Below are 21130 nucleotides of genomic sequence, written 5' to 3' on the forward strand. Positions count from 1 at the left end.
AATCCGTTATGTTGCTCATGTTAGTTCAAAACATGCAGATACATCTTCTGGTTTAGGTCACATTCGGAGGAAAGAAGGATGAAACTGAACATATCCGTTGTGTGAAACATATATTCAAAAACTGTCAAATATGTCGTTAAGGCAGCCGTATATTTTTTCGAATGAAAATGAATCCTACGCGTTTCGATCGAGATATGCATACTTTATATCAAGGTGTTTCTTTAATGTGGCTAAATAGAAATCATCTCTTTTGATTTCAACTGACATTCATTGTCAATGTCTAATGAAAAAAGTAAAATCACAAAAATACTGAACTCCGAAGAAAATTCAAAACGGAAAGTCCCTAATCAAATGGCAAACCCAAAGGATAAAACACATCAAACGAATGGACAAAAACTGTCATGTTCCTAACTTGGTACAGGAATTTTCAAATGTAAGTCATTATATGAAATAAACAAGCTGTATATGGTACATTATTTTTGTCAATTACGAGAAAAGATGTGCCAACAGAATCACTTGACTTTGAATTATTTATTGAGAGGACACCATGCGTATTGTTAGTTAAGTAAACAAACTATAAAAAGAGTCAATTCATGATTTATTTCATCACATATTCATATTATATATCAGATTGGCATTATTTCTGGTCTCTTTTATCAATTTATTTGCTGTTTCTCTCCATCTATCATACTTTTAAGATAATAGCCAAACATGCTGACAAATCGTTTAATTACAGAAAAGCCCACTGAAAAACTTTGCGATTTGATTATAAGCAGATCATGTACCGTTAATATTTTTTTTAAATTCTTGATTATTTCTAAGCAAAAGTGCAACAATTCATGTTCACAGATCTTTTTCTAATCGATAACAATCTATAACTTACGTTATATTAAATAAACAAATAATCATAAAAGAACATTTCACAGTGCATGGACCTGTCTAAAACATCAACATTTCGTTCGTATATTAAACTAGACGCCAAATGACTGTCCATCGAGATGACAAACATAAACTGAAGACGATCTCGTTTAGTTGTCATTTTGAAATAATCAAAATAGTCTTATGTCATCGTTTTTCTTTTTTTTCCCTCCTGTCCCTCTTTGGTGAATATTCGATTTTGACATTTCTTTTTCATTTGAAATAATGAATGTGCTAACAACATGATTATAATATTCATTGGTATAAGATGCATGTTTTTAAAAAAAAAATTAGTTGTAATTGGCTTTGAACAAGCTGCCATTAACTTTGAATACTCTCAAATCAATACTTAGTGTCTTTCTGTTGTTGGAATATACAAACACACTGCCACGCCCCTTTTGTGCTTTTGTTATATGTACTGCTATTTGTATTCATCAGAAGATTTCAGCCCTTTTTAACTGATTGTTATTGTTCGTTCTTATGTTGTACTGTAATATGTTAGTACACAACAGTTCAATCTGCTGCCCTATTCTGTTTGTATCTGCCTGATCTAAGTCAGTAGCCTGTAACTTAGTACGTGTCGTTTGTTGCTTTGTAACCGATTTATGTTTTTTTTTTATATTTTCTTTGAGCATTATTGAGGTCGTTTGGTATTCGTTTGAATTGTTTTACATTTCTAATTTTGAGGCTTTACATAACTGACAATTCGGTATGGTCTTTGCTCGTTGTAAATGGCCGTACGGTGACCTATAGTTGTTAATTTCTGTGTCATTTAACTAGTCTTTTTTGGAGAGTTGTTTTATTGGCAATCATACCAGATCTTCTTTTTTATATCAACAAATCTTCACTGAAAGTGACACTAGACATTCATTTAACGTGTTCGAATAGAGTCGAATTGTAGATTTCCACATGGAAGGCAAACATTTTAATGGCTTCTCTTATGTTAACTCCAAATTCGAGTAAAACAATTTTTAGAGTTATTTCGACACAGTATAAAATAACTATTCCAATGTTCTCTTGTTTGTTAAAACAAAAAAATCACTGAATGATTGAATATAGCATTTCAAGGAATTCCACGTTTTAGAAAACTTCCCTTGTTAGAAGACAATTTTTGACAACATATTATCCTGTGCAACTTGTAAATTGTATTTTTATTCTTAAACACATTTCTTACAGACGGAATGATACTTAATAGTTGCTGCACAATTTTAGCTTTTGTGTATGTTTGTTTTATTTGCACAACGTTGTCTTTATGATGGAATTTTAACTGACTGTCACTCAAGTGAATTGTTAAGCTAGCTATAAACCCAGGTTTAATCAACCATTTTCATCATAAGAAAAATGCCTCTACCAAGTCTGGAATATTACAGTCGTTATCCATTAGTTTGGTGTGTTTGAGCTTTTGGTTTTACCATTTGCGTAAGAACATTCCGTTTATAATTTTCCACTGAGTTTTGTTTTTCGTTTATTTCATTTTATACAAGTTCATTCGATATCATAGTAGGCCTCCACTCTTAATATTAACCCTTTATGTCTTATTCTTTTCGCGACAATACGTTTTAGATTGGTGATAATTAGAAGGAAATAATTACCTATTCATTGAACCCGGACGTGTTCCGCTTTAAAAAAAAAGGAATAATTAAATTACATTTATGATTTCATAAAAGTACCTCTTTATTGGTATAATCTAAAAAGATTTACGATTTTTTTTTAAATTACTGTTGTGTTTTATCTTTATATCCATATTGAAGTGATACATTACATTGACAGAAATATAAATACTATTTGAATGAAAGGTGTTATTGAAAACATCGGATTCTCAAACGAAACAAGCAAAACATGGAAACGCCATAAAACGAACTAATCTGAAGAACATAACCAAGGACAGCTCATTTGTTATTAGAAAAGAAAAACAGAAATTGCAAAAGGCATATTCAAACTCTTAAGTCACAATGATAGACAACTATGTCTTGTGTATTTAAAAATTTTGTATTCGGAATATTGAGAGTAAATTATTAATGTAATATCAGAATAGATGAAAGATTATAACGTCTTTAATACGCTGAATACATCTATAGATACTGTAAAACATTGTTAAGGTGGTATCTAACACTACAGGGAGATAACCCTGTAAAGTCAGCTAAACGTTTTAATTGCGTTGTGTTGTTAAAGGAATATTAAGCTTCTCAATGATCAAAATTGGTGTTAGTCAAACTGCAATATAACCAGTGTAATTTTTCTGACAAAACGGTTGGTTCAAAATTTTTAAAATTTTTATATTTTTGTTTAAAGGTCAAAGGAAATACTTTGACAAAATTTTATGAAAATTAAACGGCCAAATTAATTTTAGAGAAAGTCTTGGGTACCACCTTAAATATATTTTTCTCTCTTTTACATTATATTTTGAACATATACATAACACTTACATATAGTGTGCAAAATCATCCATAATGATATTGTAAATAAGGAGATGTTGTGATTCCCAATGGATAAAGTCTTGACTTTAAAAAATTGATAATTATCACATTGATCACCGTTAACAGATTGTTCAGAAGAAATCATTTCGAGTATCCTTTTTTTTTATGTTGAACTAGCATGTTATGTGGATAAAAGTCCATCATATGTACATTTCTTTTTTTTTTGATTCGCAGCCCATTTAATTTGTATAAATAAAAAAGAAGATGTGGTAAGATGTGCCAATGAGACAACTCTCCACAAGAGAACGAACTAACAGGAAAATTAACAACTATATTTTTACTTGGTGTATTTATTAATAGTTTTGCATAATTTTGTTTGTCCTTTAAGTCGGTCTTCGACTTTTACCATACCATTTTGATATTATCGCCGACTAACATGTTTGCATATCCCTTTGAAACCTGCAGCCTGTTTTAAGTAGTAAGTGGTACACTCCTGTTCATACAGTATGTATTGACTCAACATGTTCGAGCGTAAGTTATCATTTGAGATATATGCACATTATACGACGGCTCAGAGTATACATTGAAACATGGAGATTGACCATTGGAAAATTAAAATCGTCCACCAAAGTTGTCAAAGATTATTGTGTTGAGTCGTCAATCAGTCTCAATATCAAAGTATCAAGATACATTGTATGAAGCAAACATACTAGTTTCTGTAGTATCCTTTATCACACGCTAACTGGGAAATGTAAATATTGACTGACTAATGTGTGGGTAAAATAGTGACAGGAAACCTTTAGTATATATCTGCATTTGAAATCAAAGACCTAAGCAAAATGTTTTTTTTACCTCTTTGAAAAGGTTCTGCAGTTCAAATTGCAGTGAGGGCGAACTGTAAATACCACTATGTTATGCAGACCTATGCATCATTCGTATCCACTTTAATTATAAACATTTTTTAAGCGAATATAATGAACCAAAGATGTACATCTATGAACGAACTAAAGTCACACAGATCATCCGCGCAATTTTGGGTAAATTTCACCATTACACCAATCAACTGTGTCAAAAAACCTCGCTTGTAAGTGTAAGTGGAAAAAAATCAATTATTCCACTTCCACCTTTAAGAAAATAGTACAGGTTAAGGAATTAAACTAAAATTGGGAAGGGAAATGGGGAATCTGTCAAAGCGACAACAACCCGACCACAGAGCAGACAACAGCCAAATGTTTGCTTCTTTAAATTGTTAAAGCCAAGTTTCAACGGACTTTCTAGTTTTGTTATCTTTTGGGGATTTTGTCGGATTCCTATTTTCAAATAAAGAACTGAAAAACTTATTTTACCTCTTATATAAATAAAATCATATTAAAACAACCTAAAAAAAGAATTACGGACAGACAAAAAATTATACGAAACAATAATACATCAACATAATCAAGTAATAGCAAGTCCAAAATATTTCAGGAAAACTATGGACGGGACACAACTATCCGGAATTTTTAAAAGTTAATTATTGAATAGAAGATATTTTTTTGGAAGTTTAAAAAATATCATTTAAACACAACTTGCCTCATAAAAACAATTGCACATGAAAAGAAAAAATGTACTTTTGTATGTTTAACCCCGCCACATTATTTATGCATGTGCCTGTCCCAAGTCAGGAGCCTGTAATTCAGTGGTTGTCGTTTGTTTATATGTTACATATTTGTTTTTCGATCATTTTTTATATAAATAAGGCCGTTAGTTTTCTCGTTTGAATTGTTTTACATTGTCATATCGGGGCCTTTTATAGCTGACTATGCGGAATGGACTGTTCGTTGTTGAAGGCCGTACGGTGACCTATAGTTGTTAATGTTTGTGTCATGTTGGTCTCTTGTGGACAGTTGTCTCATTGGCAATCATACCACATCTTCTTTTTTATAAAACACTTAAATTGAAATAAATAAATCTACTGGCAATATTTTCCCCTTATGACGGTCATGTGTATGTTTCAATCTTTGTCATTAAACTGTCATGTTAAAGCAATGTAATTGTATGTGTTTTATGATTTGAAAAATAAAAAAATGTACAGTAAATAAACTCATTATAGATTCCAGAGTTGATTTGTTTTATTTGCGCCAGACGCGCGTTACGTCTACATAAGACCCATTAGTGTCGCTTAAATAAGAAATGCACTTTAGACTAAATATACTTGAAGAAAAATCAAGTCTTAACATTCACAAGATCTATAGAAAAGTTGTTTTTCATAAGTACAGTGCTAGATTGTTTAGTTGTTTTGACACGGGAAACAGAGGATATGCTTATTGAAGTTCGTAGTGACGTGAATTTCGTGTTACAAGTTTACACCATGTACTAGTAATTATCATAATGTTTTATGTAGTATGCAACAAAACTTCCACCCCTTTATACACAAATTTGTAATGAACATTGAAAAATATGACATTACAATTACTTATAGAATAAATGTTCTGTGTTATGTCATACCTTATGTATTCATGATAAATGAACGAAGGTCTTTTATGTGCCAAAAAAAGCAAAACATTATTTTGAACCTCGAGGTCATAGCATCAATTTTCTCCTGTTGACACAATTGATAAGTTTAAAGATTTGTATTTAAAATGTAAATGGCAAATGTAATTCCCACCAACAATATCGAACACCATATTAGGAATGCAAATATAGGTTAAATACAATTTATAAAATTCATCAACATTATATATGATAATACATACATTTTATGTATGCAAACAGTAAGATAAATGTTATAAAATCTTACTTTCAACTTTGTACCAAGTTTTTAGATAACCCAAAAATCAAAACTAACACCAACATTTTGGTTTACAAAATATACTTTTCTGTATCAGCATCGCAAAGGGAATGAATTATCAAATAATTGATTGGTTTTACTTGTTTTGACGTCAATTTTTCTATTCGTATTTAGGATAACAACCATTAAAACAAATATGGATTAATATATGTAAATGAACATAACAAGAGCATACAACAACAATATGTTATGTCGTATTGGTTTATAAGCAGTGAAATCAAGCAGAATATTATAAAATACAAGTTTACTAGGTTTTTAATTTTTTTTTATTTTTACATGTTTTAAAATACTCAATTTTCTTAGATTATTAAACATGTTAAAATGAATCTTTATGCAAAACTTAAAAAATATTAGCAAATATATATAATATATTATATGAATTTAACTAGAATATACTCCAACAAATCCTTTTGTTATTGTAAAACAAAATGAGAAAAATCAGAGCAACAGAACACACCATAGTGTTCATCCGTGTTAGACTCTTTTGATTTATTTTATGTGTGAAACTTAGTCATACAGTAGACGCTTGACTATCGATATGTTTTAGATAATAAGCTGTTGCTTATATACTTTAAATAAATAAGCATCTATAAGTATCTATCTATATCTCACTGAAATGTTTTCAAATTGATGGTCAATACATAATTGAAGTTGAAATCATCCCTTCGTAAATTTTACGGACGCCATCACGAGTTGGTTGACCGTTATGGAATAACCGTTTCACAAATGATATCGGATATGTTCCTTACGTCGTAACTACAATCCCCTTCCCTTTCATGAATATGACCTACCGAATTAGACTATTTACCGGATTTGTAATCACTTAAGCAACACGACGGGTGCCACATGTGGAGCAGGATCTGCTTACCCTTCCGGAGCACCTGAGATCACCCCTAGTTTTTGGTGGGGTTCGTGTTGTTTATTCTTTAGTTTTCTATGTTGTGTCGTGTGTACTATTGTTTTTCTGTTTGTCTTTTTTATTTTTAGCCATGGCGTTGTCAGTTTGTTTTAGATTTATGAGTTTGACTGTCCCTTTGGTATCTTTCGTCCCTCTTTTATATCGATTTTTCAGCAAGCAAAGCAAAAACGAATATTAAATGACAGCATTAAGTTATAAATACATATATAAAGAGTGTAAATGTATAATTTTTCAATAACCGATGCTGTATTTTGCTTTGATACGTTACTGTAGTGAACCAGTTGATGCATACAAATGTCTATCATCTCTTTGAGGAGCAGTAAGCGATTGCTATTGAGATAGCTCCTGTTTCATCGATACCGGTAACTCATATCCGTTAGATTGATTGGTATGTTCATTCGATTCTTGTTGATTAGTTAATGGTTCATATTGAATGTTGTGGATTGAGTCTGATTCATAAATATGTTCTGCAGAGTTTCGATTGGTTGATAATGATTCGTATTTGTGGCAGTTACCATCTTCCTGACCAGTTAAAGTTTTAATGTCTTGTTCTTGTGCAGTTTCTGTAGATTCATATGTGTGTTTATCATATTCCCGTTGTTTTGTTAATGATTCATATTGATTGGTGTGGAGTACGTCTAACTCATAAGCGTGTTCAACGGAGTTTCGATTGGCTGATAAAAATTCGTATTTGTGGCAGATATCATCTTCCTGACCAGTTAAAGTGTTATTGTCTTGTGCTTGCGCTTGTGCAGGTTCGGTAGATTCATAGAAATGTTTATCCGATTCCTGTTGTTTTGTTAATGTCTGATATTGATTGGTGTGGATTGGGTCTGATTCATAAGCGTGTTCAGAAGGGTTTCGATTTGTTGATAATGATTCGTATTTGTTGCCAATGGTATCTTCCTGTTTGATTGCAGTTCTAATATCCTCTGGTTGACAATTGTTTGCATTCATTTCATGTCTATTCTTTTCTTTCTCATGAATACTAATACCTGTCATGTTATTATAGTTTATAATGTTATAGCCAGAAGAATCGATCGTCTCTGTAACCGTTGTAATCGGACGAACATCACATAGTTTTGAAGATTTGGTTCTCTTTTTCAAATGGCAAACAATTACGGTAAATATTAAAGCGACAGCTATAATGATCACCAATGTAGGTACAACCACAGCGTACACTGTTGTGTCATCTGCAAAATAACGCACAAGCATAAAGCAGACAAAACAATTGATGGTCATACAATCGGAAGGAAATCTAGAATGAATTCGTTTACATTGATATTTATTGTTCACCTTTTACATGATAATGCATTCTTATAAATAATAAAAACCCTAAAATTCTCCCGAAACCAAACATGTATCTGCTCTTAAATATTTGAATGCCTAAATCTATATCAAATATCGCTCTTTTTTCATTTATTTGGACTTTGAAATTTAAATAAATGAAATATTTGCTCATTAAAAGAGAGACGAAAGATGCCAGAGGGACAGTCAAACTAAATGTTATATGGCACACTTTAAGTATAGCGTCATATAACAATAATTGAAAAGTGAAAACAAACAAATATTTAATCATCATACCTACAGTAAACAGATTTGAAAGTATAAAACACTCTGCAAGTACAAAATGTATAATTCAAATAATATACCACACAATCGTATTCCGGGTAAACTAGTGTAATACATTTGTTTTAACTCTGTTACAGGTTAATACCTATGGATCCGTAGGGGGTCAATAGATTTCATAGTAAAATCATTACGTCGTGTCTATAATTGTAATGATTGCTAAATTAAATCTTGGCTGGTAAAGTTATTTTAAGCATTAAATCACCTCATTTTGTAATTTTTCTTCTTATTTTGGTATATAAAAAGTTCTTTGACTCCGACCAGCCAGAAAAGAAATCATGTAGTACTCTGAAATAGTGTTCACTATCTTTTGTTTTGATTTTATTCTGCCCTACCTAAACTATTATCTTCTCTTGCGTTAATAACTGAAGAAATTGTGGTTACTGTAGTATCATCGCCTATAATAGATATAACATATGTTAAGCAGTTCATTTGAGGTGTCGCTAAATAATAAATCAAATGCTCAAACACATCAAACGAATGGATAACAACTGCCGTATTCCTGACTTGGGACATACATTTTCGTATGTAGAATATGGTGGGATAAACCCGGGTTTTATAGCTAGCTACATGACAGTCGCATCCAATTCCAGTATAGTGACAACTATTTGTAAAGAAAACAAACATATAAAAGGTAAAAGTATCAAAATAAGGGAGCAGCAGTCAATACTGTGTAATAATTTTAATTTTCATTCGGCGTTTGTATACACCTGTCCGAAGCCAGTGGTTTTCCTTTGGAATTGTTTAACACTTTTTCTTTTCTTTACATTTCGGAGTCCTTCTAGATTGTTGTTCAGTTTGAGACAAGGGTCCATAATAAATTGACTTTGTACAAATTGTGACTTGGTTGGATAGTTCTCTTGTTGGCACTCGTACCACATCGAATATCAAGTATATTAAAAGCAAATATTATAAAAGAAATGAGTTAGTTCAAAATCCACTGCAGTTAACTAAGATTTCCAAAGGCCATAATTCTATAAAAAGAGCCGACCGCTCACCATTATAGAACTTGAATGAGATATTGCTCATATTAACTTTAATTATAAGAGTTTCAAAATCTGGCAACAATGGTACCCTTGAGGGGGCTTACAAGGCCATTTTCCATAAACATTGATGTTTCTAAGGGACATAATTCTTTTGAACAAAGTCGATAGTACATCATTTTAAAACTTGACAGAGTAACTGCTGATGTTAACCTACAGCATTTTTGCGCCTGTCCCAAATCGAGCATCTGGCCTTTGTTAGTCTTGTATTATTTTAATTTTAGTTTCTTGTGTACAATTTGGAAATTAGTATGGCGTTCATTATCACTGAACTAGTATATATTTGTTTCCGGGCCAGCTGAAGGACGCCTCCGGGTGCGGGAATTTCTCGCTACATTGAAGACCTGTTAGTGACCTTCTGTTGTTGTTTTTTTTCTATGGTCGGGTTGTTGTCTCTTTGGCACATTCCCCATTTCCATTCTCAATTTTTGTATTAGTTTTATAAAAAAAACTGTCAAGAATTACACTTGTGAGAGGTTTGTCTATAAAAGACGCATCAGTGACTTTCGCATAAAACATGTATTTTTCGATTTATAAGTTTGCATTTCCTTCTGGTATTTTTCGCTCCTATTTTACCATGTTAAAACTATATTTCACTTGTGCATTAGTACAAAACGTGCAAATACTAACATAAAGGGTCGATTTGAAAACAATTAAATAATTCATTATCATATAATTGATTTTTAGACTCAAACCGATTAAGTAGTAAATTGTGCAACGTTTAATTGTTAATACAATCTCGTTCTATTTTGTAAAAACTCATTTTAATAAAGAGATAATCCAAATACCTTGAATTCACTGTGACTTCATTAACAGTTATTTCATTACATACGTTATTTACTAATTAATAATTCTTCTTAAAAAATATCGATGTTTGTTCAATCGATTATAGAACTGCATTTTTTTTATTGAAATTAATAAAATCAATACACACAGACACTGATGAAAACTGTAAGTATAGTCAGTTTGTAATCGCTGTTATCTAACATTTACTTTTCACACAACAGTGTCGTATTTTGTTATCTTGGTACTATAACTTAACAACGTACATAATTGTACTAACAAAACTCCTTGGAGTTCAGTAATTGTTTTTTAAATTTTGGTTTTCAGGGTAAAAATTGATGTCTTCTATAATTAGTCAAATGAAAAACCAAACGCTCAAATATTTTGTGGTTTATCAGGACCCAAACCATGTTAGTTTCCATAATACTGTAAAAACCTCAAATTATATGAGCCTTTTAATGAAAGGGGGATCAAGTTACGACTAACCTGCACTTGAAGCGAAACTTGAGAACGTTTCTGCTGTAACAATAGGAGTTTCAGCAGCTGAAAACAAATATTATACATTGTTAAATGATATCCTCACTAATTGTATCGCTATAGTATTACAAAGAAAGAAATGTTAACACGACATTTTTATCTTAACTTAATGTTAAAATAAAAAGCCTTTCCTGATTCTATTTGTTTGTTGTTTGTAAGATAGTGCAAAATGCTACACAATATGGAACTATCTAAATTTTGATAATAGATGCTATTGATGGATAATATTCATATGTTATATATACTCCAATCGCATTATGTTTTACTTTCTTTCTTTAAAAAACTGAACAATACAATTGTCGAAAAAGAAAGAAATGAATAAAGTTATACTGCTTTTATACATACCATTGGTACGCGTTTCTTCAGGCCAGTAGTAATTTTTTACTGACATGATATGTCATTGATATGATCAATATTATGAACAAACTGTTTCCAATAATGTAAATTTATTAAAAAAACAAAGATTTTCCACCCCAAAAATATATGACCTGAACTTTATTTTGAAAAACATTTAATTTTTTTTTGTACAGCGTTTCACTTCTTACTTTAAATGTTTGTTTTACCTTTTGTGATTCAAACATCACTGATGTGGTGATTTGTTTTTAGAAGAAACGCACGCTTGGCGTACACAATTTTATTCTGGTATCTATAATCTAAATTGAGAATGTAAATGGGGAATGTGTAAAAAAAAACAACAATCCAACTAATGGCATTTACAACAAAAGGCCACCAACATAACCAAAGGGTATTCAACACAATTTACTGGAAAACAGCTGACATGTGTTATGTGAGTCAAGATATTAACTAGACGGTTATTTGGATGGAGAGTTGTCTCATTGGCACTCACACCACATCTGCCTTTATCTATAAACAACTATATCTGTATTATCCTTCTTTCCTTTCGTTGGTATAAAGTGTTCAACATATTCTATGTACTTCGGAAATAATTAACGAGATTATAACAACTACAGAACTTAAAACTGTGCTTTCCGTTAAGTTTTACCTTTGCTTGAGGTATCAACTGACGAAAAATTATTATTTACCTCAGCTGTAAAACAAAAACATTGAAAGTTTACGATTATTTCAGTACAGTAAATCTCTAAATACATGGTAATTACCAACAATTGTAAGAAAAAAAGAGAGCACACAATAACATGCCTCGATTTTCTACTGATAAATATTTATATTGAAATAAGTTAATATCAGTGTTTTATTACACATACTACATAAGCTGTACATTATTAATGTATCATGGAAAAAAGCCAACGTAAGTTGGTTGTGTTTACCTTCCAAGCAATCTACACAAATGTAGATTACTTATTACAATGATAATCTGAGATTGGACATATTCAACACACAGAAGGATGATCATCGATCCATTGAAGGAATTCAAGGTGTACAAATTCTGCGGGACGGTATACATGTTATAGTAAATGAGAATTATGTTTAATCACGAACATTACGTTGTTCGATAAATCATCAAAATGAGGACACTGCATTGTCAAATTGCGAGACATTTAACATGTAAAACATTTCTCTTCATTTATAATATAAGGAATAACTCACTTATAGATGTCAAATGTCTCCTTAGTATCATCTGGTTTTCATTTGATTGATAGTAAACACATTATTGTCACAAAACACTGAAATTGACCAGTAAACCAGGCTAATAAGAATAAGGTCAGATGAACTCTACACGGACATCTATATTCTTTTTATACACATTCACAAGTAATCTGTTGTTATCCTATTACTACTAATTTCTGAGAAACGCACTAAGTCACGAACACTTATGTTGACCAATGAACAATGCAAAAGAGTCAATGTCGTATGAGACCTTCAGTTTGGATTTTTCAGTCATTCTATGCATCGAAAGTTAATTGACTTTTTGTATTTGGCTCTAATAGATGTTCTTAACCACGACAGTTAATGTGGACAAAAGAATCATTAAAAATGAGATCAATAACAAATGAATCATATCAGTCGAAAACATATTCCTTCATACACAAAATATTATTGATCTATTGCACATAGTATCTATGTCATGATCTAGCCATGAAACTTAACGTTGTTTCCTTATTTTTAAACTAAGTCAGAGTTCAATCAATCTTGTCAGGCAAACACGTTTTATTTTACATACCAAACACAGATGTCCTAATAACGGAATGAAAACATATAATAAATATAAAGACATCCAATGTTTTAAACAATTGCTGAACAATTAAATGATCGGGTATTTAACACAATTGGCTATATTCGGTGTTGGCCAGAGGGTCAAGTGAGAGGCATACACGTTCAGAAGGATAGCTAACGGTCCTTGTGAATCCAGTGATTTGATATTGATTCAAACTGTTAAGGTCGGGGTTGACACTCGCAACGTCAGTATTGATAGATTAGTGATATAGTAGTTAGACTACGTAGGCTATTTTGCCACCGAGGCTTTTACCATAAAAATGAACACCAGCAGAACATAAACAAGCCATACGGGAAAAACATAGAAAGTAACTTATTACTTCTTTAATTTAATTTGACTTGGTACAGAAGATTTGAAATTTATAAGTGTTCATTGATTTCAATAAAATAGTGTATAACAAGATATTCTTTACTCCTATAACTTTGATTAATCTCTTCATAATTATAAATATAATGTTATTGTCTCTGAAAATTTACCTTCACATCTGTACTCGACCGAAAGCCAGTTTGATTGAAAACATCTTTTGTGTTCCATAATTAGTTCCGGAAGATCGAAGGTGCAAATGTCTGAATTGTTCATATCGTTACATGAAGTTGTAACCGATGTTTGTACATCTTGGTATACGGTCGAACAGTTATCAAATTGTGGATCAAATACTAAAGATGTGTCATTAAGTTGTAGATAATATTTTGAACATTCATGAAGCGATATAGAATCATCAATGTTATGGCATTTCTGTGAAGTTGTAATCAAACCTACAAATAACAAATCTTAAAATTAAAATAAAAGGTAGCAACATCACTTCTATACATTGAAATAATTTAGACATTCTACGTATAACAATCAGTAAATGTTTAACATTTTTAAGACCACCCATTCAATGTCAACCTTCCCTTTTTACTTGAAAAAACCATAACTAGTTTCACTCATTAAAACTATTATGTAGATGAACTATTTCTTAAAAGAAGTAACGATAGGAAAAATCTAAATTAGGAACATGACCTTGACCTTCGTTATGTGTTCTTTTTAGGTCTCTCGCTTTCTTTCATGGTTTGAATAATATCATCATTCAGCTTACATGTACACAATATTGTATTTGTTTTTCGGGTAGCTAAACAGTAATTGAACAGCTACATTGTACAGTCCTTTAAAAATCAAGGAAGAGAGAATTGTGTAATTACAAGTTTAATTTATTCACATAGCACAGATATGCTACAGTGTAAAAAAATCATTGCATATTGTTTAACATGAAGAAAACCCACTTCTTTTAAATAATTACTTCATTTTCATTGTATTTTTTTCAGAAACTTATTAATTCCGTGGATGAACTATTTTACAAACACTGTTTTATTTACGATACAATGTCCAAAGCGATTTCAGTTTCGTTATAATGGCAAGTAAAGTGTCATTTTCATTGTATTTATGCTAAGCCGGTCCTACAAACAAACCTAGGGCAGTGAATAATATTTAACAATAGCGCAGTATGGGCCTACATTATGTACTTATCGTTCTCTAATTCGTGAAATATCAGCAAGCCCTTCAGACTTCCCTGTAACAAGATATTTATAGCACGGAAAGACATACACATGGATGAGAATATCACAATGCCCCTCCCCTTTATAAGAAATAGAAGTATACTCAACACAATACGAACGTATACAATGATTAATCTTTAAACAAATATGTTTCTTTGATTTTAAGGATTGATATAATCAAAAAGATGCTGATCCTAAAATATCTTTGTGATTGATTTACTTACCTGAACACGAACGCTCAAGTAGTGAAATATCATCTATTGCTAAAACACTCCAATAACCAGATCCTCGAACCCCTTCAAATATAATCCTGTATGGTTCTGATATAGAAATTGTAAAACTAGCAAAGTTCCACTGGTTTAAGTTGCTTCCGTTCTGTGACCAACGCAGTTGAGTAGTGTTTTCTGATTCTGTGTAAACTCTTAAGGTATCTGGCTCTATTTTATACATATGATACCAGAAAGTTAAACAAATATCACCATCAGGATGGATAATGTTACTTGTAAATTTAGACTGCATACCAGATCGTTTTATACCTTCAATTTGAAGGTAAATGTAATGTCCATTAACTTTTGGAACGAAAAATAAAAAAAAAGAGGAAATAAATGGAATGAAAATAGGATTAAAATAATAATTCATAAATAACCATATCTGACTTTTTACACTAACCTGCTTATGTAATGAAGAACAAAGCGACATTTATAAAGGAAGGTAGGTTTTAATAAGATGTATAGGCACACGGATATATGGAACAGATTTTCATTACATATCAACAATAATACAGGATACATACACAGACATTGAATATGTAAAAAACTATTCGACACTTGACAAAAGTATGAATAGTTTATTGATTTATTGATTTCTTTTTAACGCCACTTTATGAATGTATTCATTAAGTCTTATTCTCTTCAACCTTTCAGTAATATTGAGTTATTCTCTTACAGGATGTTGAATGTTTTTATGTAAGTTTTTTTTTCTTGCGGATACAACTATTGCTACTATATGTAAAAACAACCACATTTTAAATGTACACGTTCGTAGTCAATGGTTGTTGTCTGTCATATTTTTGTACTTTCAATTCAAGAATAAAGCTGTTTTTTCTTATGAAAAATATTCCACATTTTGTAATGTTGGGTCCTTACATATATATACGGTATTGATAATACTAAGTAAATCGATCTTGCCATGAATCATATCCAGGTTAGACCAACTTCGCATTAATCAACCTTTATGAACTTCAAATAATGGGTATTGTCGATATTTGAGACACAAATACAGCAGCTCTATGACACTTTTAACTGTATGACGTCGCGTCATTGATGTCACTCACGGTTGCAAATGCTTTTTCATATCCATTAAATATGTTCACTGCATCATGTCACTCGAACATATCTACTTCATGTATATGAGGAAGTAAATATGATATGGGTTTTTAATGTTAAAGACCGTATCAACCTTCAAAAATAATCCTTTATGAAGATATCTCGAGTTGATAATGCTAAATCTATATGAGTTTCTCTATATCCCAGTTAACACAAAAATATTTTGTTTATGTTTTTAAAACATTTTGAAAAATGTTGTGAAAATATCGTAGAAAATATTAAAATAACGTGCCATTGTATGGTATCAAAAATATTTTCAAAACATTTTCCATAACATTTCCCGGATATTTTTAAGACATCATTAAAACGTTTCTAAATTTTGTTGACAATGTTTGTAAAATGTTTTGTAAATGTTTGTTTATATTAAAATATTTTTGAAACATTTTTAAAAAATAAAACCAATTTGTTTTGCAGGATAAAATGTTGTGAAAATGTTCAAAAAATATTTTACAAAATGTTTTAATAATGTTCTTATTCTCAAAACATCATTTAAATGTTATATGAATATCATTAGAAAAATGTTTCTAACATCATTATTCAAACGTTTTATAAAATATTAAAAAAACATTTGATCGTGTTTGAATTAGGGGGGGGGGGTCCTGGGTCCCCTTATGGAGCTATAATTATGGTTTATCTAATTCCAACTATTTCACGCAAACTTTGTCTAGTTTAGAGCCTGTGACCACTTTTCTCATAATCATAGATCTGCATCTGAAAAAACAACTGCTGTCATACTGATCTTTACCCCACATCTTCTTTTACAATTGTTTGTTGATTACAGTTGAATCAACATATATTTTGTTTTCTTATGTCAGATTGATGTCTCATTGACATAAACCTTTTTTTTTGTATTCATTGAACACGTTATATTATATAGTTTGTCATGGTTTTACTTACAGAAAGGTATTCTTTTTTTCTGATTTAAATATGTTTGTGCATTTTTTGGAGAAGTATTTCTTGATCTCATGTTTGATCACATGTACCGTCAGACATTTTTTCTGCATAGTTTTTTAACTGTTTTCTTTGCTGCCTTATATATAATTAGTCAACACTATACAAAATAGAATTACAATTATAAATGCAAAACATTTATTCAATATCTTCATATCACTGTTCTTTTTCAAAGTTTCCTTTGTTACATTCTTTTTATTTCCTTTGACATCTGCTGACTTCTGTAAAATAAAGTGTAAACAAATTATTACTTCAGATTAGTGATTAAACAATTGGAGCTTCAGTTAATTTAATAAAAATTACACAATAAACTATTTCTCTTCATTAAATCCAGTGGTTTTACAAAAAAATATTGAAAAGTGTCAACTTATCAGTGTTAATGATTTGCGAAGCAACAATTGTAGCTATTTTATACATCTAGAGTTTTTTTTTAATTATTAAACAAGTGTAACGGTAGATTTCACCAGTTTTTAAAATAAGACATGTATACTGTACACTATAATTTTCTCAACTATAAAGAGTAAAAGAACCTGTAACATTGTCTTGGTCTCACAAAGAAAAAAAAGTTTCGTAATGGTTATTGTATTTTTTGCGCAAATACATGTAATATAGATTGAGGATTTTAAATAATAAATACCTTCATAACATTTGCTCTTCCAGGATGGTTGTAGTCATTTCTAAGCTTATATTCTTCTTTAAAATCCCCATTTCCATTCTCCATTTTAATCTGCATTTTAGAAAATCTATCATAAATTTTGGTACGTCTAATTGATCCTACAAAAGTTAAAATAAACAAATAAATAAAATATAAGTAAGAAAAAGTCACATTGTAATAGTCAGCTACAAAGGCCACAACATTCAAAAGTGAACAGCTGCTCCATGTATATGTTACAGTAAATAGGTGAAATTAGGAATTACACGTAATTACTGAACTATTCAGTAAATACCTGTAATTACTAACCAATTTAGTAATTACATGAATTTACTGTTGGTTTCAGTGATTACAGGTATTTACTGATTTTTTTAGTCATTTTTACACCTATTTACTAACTTGATATTTTGTATTAAACATGTTAAATTTGAAATATAATTCAAGATACCAAATAAGAAAGTAACAGGGTAAGGATTGTAGGGATTACTTTGGAGGTAATGGAGTCAAAGATTGTAACTATGTTCTATATTTATGTTTGTGAATTGAAACTTGAAAATGAATGTTTTATAATTTTTGAAACTCGCTAAAACTCATTTGCAATATGCAAGACAATGATACCCAATTGAGATTTTAACTTTATTATGAATAATCAAGGTTCACTTACACATGAAGCACAAAATGGCCTAAAATATCAACTTGATCTTAAAACACCATTAAAAGGTCACATTTGTTTCGTAAAAAGGTCTATTTCAAAAGCCTTAAGGCTAAATAGATCAGTTCTTTTCATAAAAATACACAATATTCTTCAAAGTAGGCCCATTTGGGACATTTTGTCAAAATATGATGATTTTGTGCAATTTTCAGACCTAAAAGCTTAAGGAAAACCTTGGCCACCATCTAAGATCCAAAATGTTTTTGAACCAAAAGATTCCAATTTTGATATACATGATTTAGAATTCGTCAAAATAAAATATTTTTTTATTGTGGATGGCGGCCAAGGTTAATTATGCCTGAAACAATTAACATTATGGAATATTTTTACCAAAAATGACCTAAAATACAAATAATGTTTATTTAAAAAGGGGTCATAGCTTTAAATCTTTTACAAGAAAGCTACAAAAAAAATGTTTGTCAGAATAGTATTATCACAAGTTTTTCTATGTGAAATTTGTAATATTTTGGCTAGATTTAAAAACCATCAAACATTTAGGGCCAATTTTAACCCTTTGTGAACCTTCTCCTTTGGTTATAAGATCTTGATTATTCACAATAAAATTGAAATCTCTATGAGGCATACTTTGCATATTAATCAGACCAACTTGACATAAGAAATGATTGAGGCATTAAGGTTTACCCTTGTCCGTCTGTACGTACGTATGTCCGTTCGTCCCAAAACTGGTTTCCCTTCAATTTATTTTTCTTTTTTTCATTTCTTGTTGTGCATTTTCAAAAAACATGTTAAAGACAGTTAAAATTGCACTAGCTGTCAAATTCATGTTCACTGACTTGACTCAAATCCTCATATTTGATTTATAATATACTACACTAATATCCAAATTACAAAACGTCTAAAATGAACAATCAACAATGCATTAAAGCGATAATATGTATCAAAATTTCGTGTGTATGTTCGTCTAAACATCATATAATTAATTATCGAGATGACCTCAGAAGACTGCCAACGATCATATACTAGTAAACAGATATTAACAATTATATGAATATAAACAGACCGCATCCATATGCAATATGATTTTTCTAGGTATGTTTGATTTCAAATTGTAGGTTAAAAGGTATGTCAAAAAGGGGGGTGAAAGATAATTAAGGGACAGCCAAACTCAACAAACTGACAACGCCGTGGCTCACAAGGGGGAAAGACAAACAGACAAATAATAGTACACAACACACTACATGGAAACCTAAGGACTATAAGCAACACGAACCACACCAAAAACTAGGGGTGATCTCAGGTGCTCCGGAAGGGTAAGCAGATCCTGTTCCACTTGTGGCACTTGTCATGTTACGCATGTTATTACAAAATCGTTAATAGTGCAGGTACATGTATAATAATGATCTTTTCGTGGATCGAACCAGTCAACCAAAAGGTTCACCCCTTTTGTTTTACTTTCAATGTTGACACTCTATTCTTTTTAACAGCTGACTACATGTGTAATCCATCTCCAGCTAAACAGTTACATTGAGGTTGAACTAGTCATTTGCAAGTAAATAACTCATCAGCCATGTTTGTTAGCTTATTTAAAAAAAAATGAATTAAATTTATCTGCAAAAAGCGAATTATAATTTGATTCGACAACAAAAAATCATATTTAATTGTTTGTATTATATAGTTAATGTCTCTTTTATATAGCAAAACGGTATAGTTTAGGATGATCACTTTTTGATAATATTCACTGACCTTCTTATCAGATTTACCCTGATTTTTTATTAGCTGACCACATTACAACATTGTTTTAATAGTAAGTAAATAGCTGTAAAAATCCATTTAAAAATTAGTGATTACTGGTAATATCTGGGCAGATTCAGGAATTACTTGTATTTACTAAGTGCATCAGGAATTACATGTAATTCCTGAATTTTAGTAATTACATGTAATTCTTAATTTCACCTATTTACTGTAACATATATAAACAATCCACCAAAGTGTTATTCAAATTGGCGAATAGTTATCAAAAGTACCAGGATTATAATTTTATACGCCAGACGCGCGTTTCGTCTACATAAGACTCATCAGTGACGCTCAGATCAAAATAGTTAAAAAGCCAAATCAATACAAAGTTGAAGAGCATTGAGGATCCAAAATTTCAAAAAGTTGTGCCAAATACGGCTAAGGTAATCTACTCCTGGGCTAAGAAAATCCTTAGTTTTTCGAAATATTCAAGGTTTTGTAAACAGCAAATTTATAAAAATGACCATATAATTGATATTCATGTCAACACCGAAGTGCTGACTACTGGGCTGGTGATACCCTCGGGGACGAAACGTCCACCAGCAGTGGCATCGACCCAGTGGTGTAAATAGTTATCAAAAGTACCAGGATTATAATTTTATACGCCAGACGCGAGTTTCGTCTACATAAGACTCATCAGTGACGCTCAGATCAAAATAGTTAAAAAGCCAAATCAATACAAAATTGAAGAGCATTGAGGATCCAAAATTCCAAAAGGTTGTGCCAAATACGGCTAAGGTAATCTACTCCTGGGCTAAGAAAATCCTTAGTTTTTCGAAATATTCAAGGTTTTGTAAACAGAAAATTTATAAAAATGACCATATAATTGATATTCATGTCAACACCGAAGTGCTGACTACTGGGCTGGTG

The 21130-nt window shown here is 30.9% G+C and overlaps 1 protein-coding gene across 1 annotated transcript; it reads right to left on the reverse strand.

The window, feature by feature from the left end:
- Positions 1–7225: 7225 nt before the first annotated feature.
- LOC139490079 (uncharacterized) lies at positions 7226–15255 on the reverse strand. Its single transcript, XM_071276932.1, has 4 exons — positions 15030–15255; positions 11026–11082; positions 9049–9111; positions 7226–8277 (listed from the first exon to the last, which is right to left on the reverse strand). The coding sequence occupies exons 1-4, from the start codon at positions 15253–15255 to the stop codon at positions 7415–7417; spliced, it is 1209 nt and encodes a 402-aa protein (XP_071133033.1). The 3' UTR covers positions 7226–7414.
- Between the last annotated feature and the right edge of the window lie 5875 nt (positions 15256–21130).

This window comes from Mytilus edulis, chromosome 9 (assembly GCF_963676685.1).
Source record: "Mytilus edulis chromosome 9, xbMytEdul2.2, whole genome shotgun sequence".
Classification (NCBI taxonomy): Eukaryota; Metazoa; Mollusca; class Bivalvia; order Mytilida; family Mytilidae; genus Mytilus; species Mytilus edulis.

What these genes read in the sequence shown, in the direction of transcription:
- LOC139490079 (XM_071276932.1), bottom strand. Translation starts at nt 15,255, where the DNA reads ATGTATAAAATAGAGCCAGATACCTTAAGAGTTTACACAGAATCAGAA. An exon ending in ACTTGAGCGTTCGTGTTCAG is followed by an intron (nt 11,083 to 15,029) that starts GTAAGTAAATCA and finishes ATTTGTTTTCAG; the next exon opens with CTGCTGAAACTCCTATTGTT. An exon ending in AAGAGAAGATAATAGTTTAG is followed by an intron (nt 8,278 to 9,048) that starts GTAGGGCAGAAT and finishes GTTATTTTGCAG; the next exon opens with ATGACACAACAGTGTACGCT.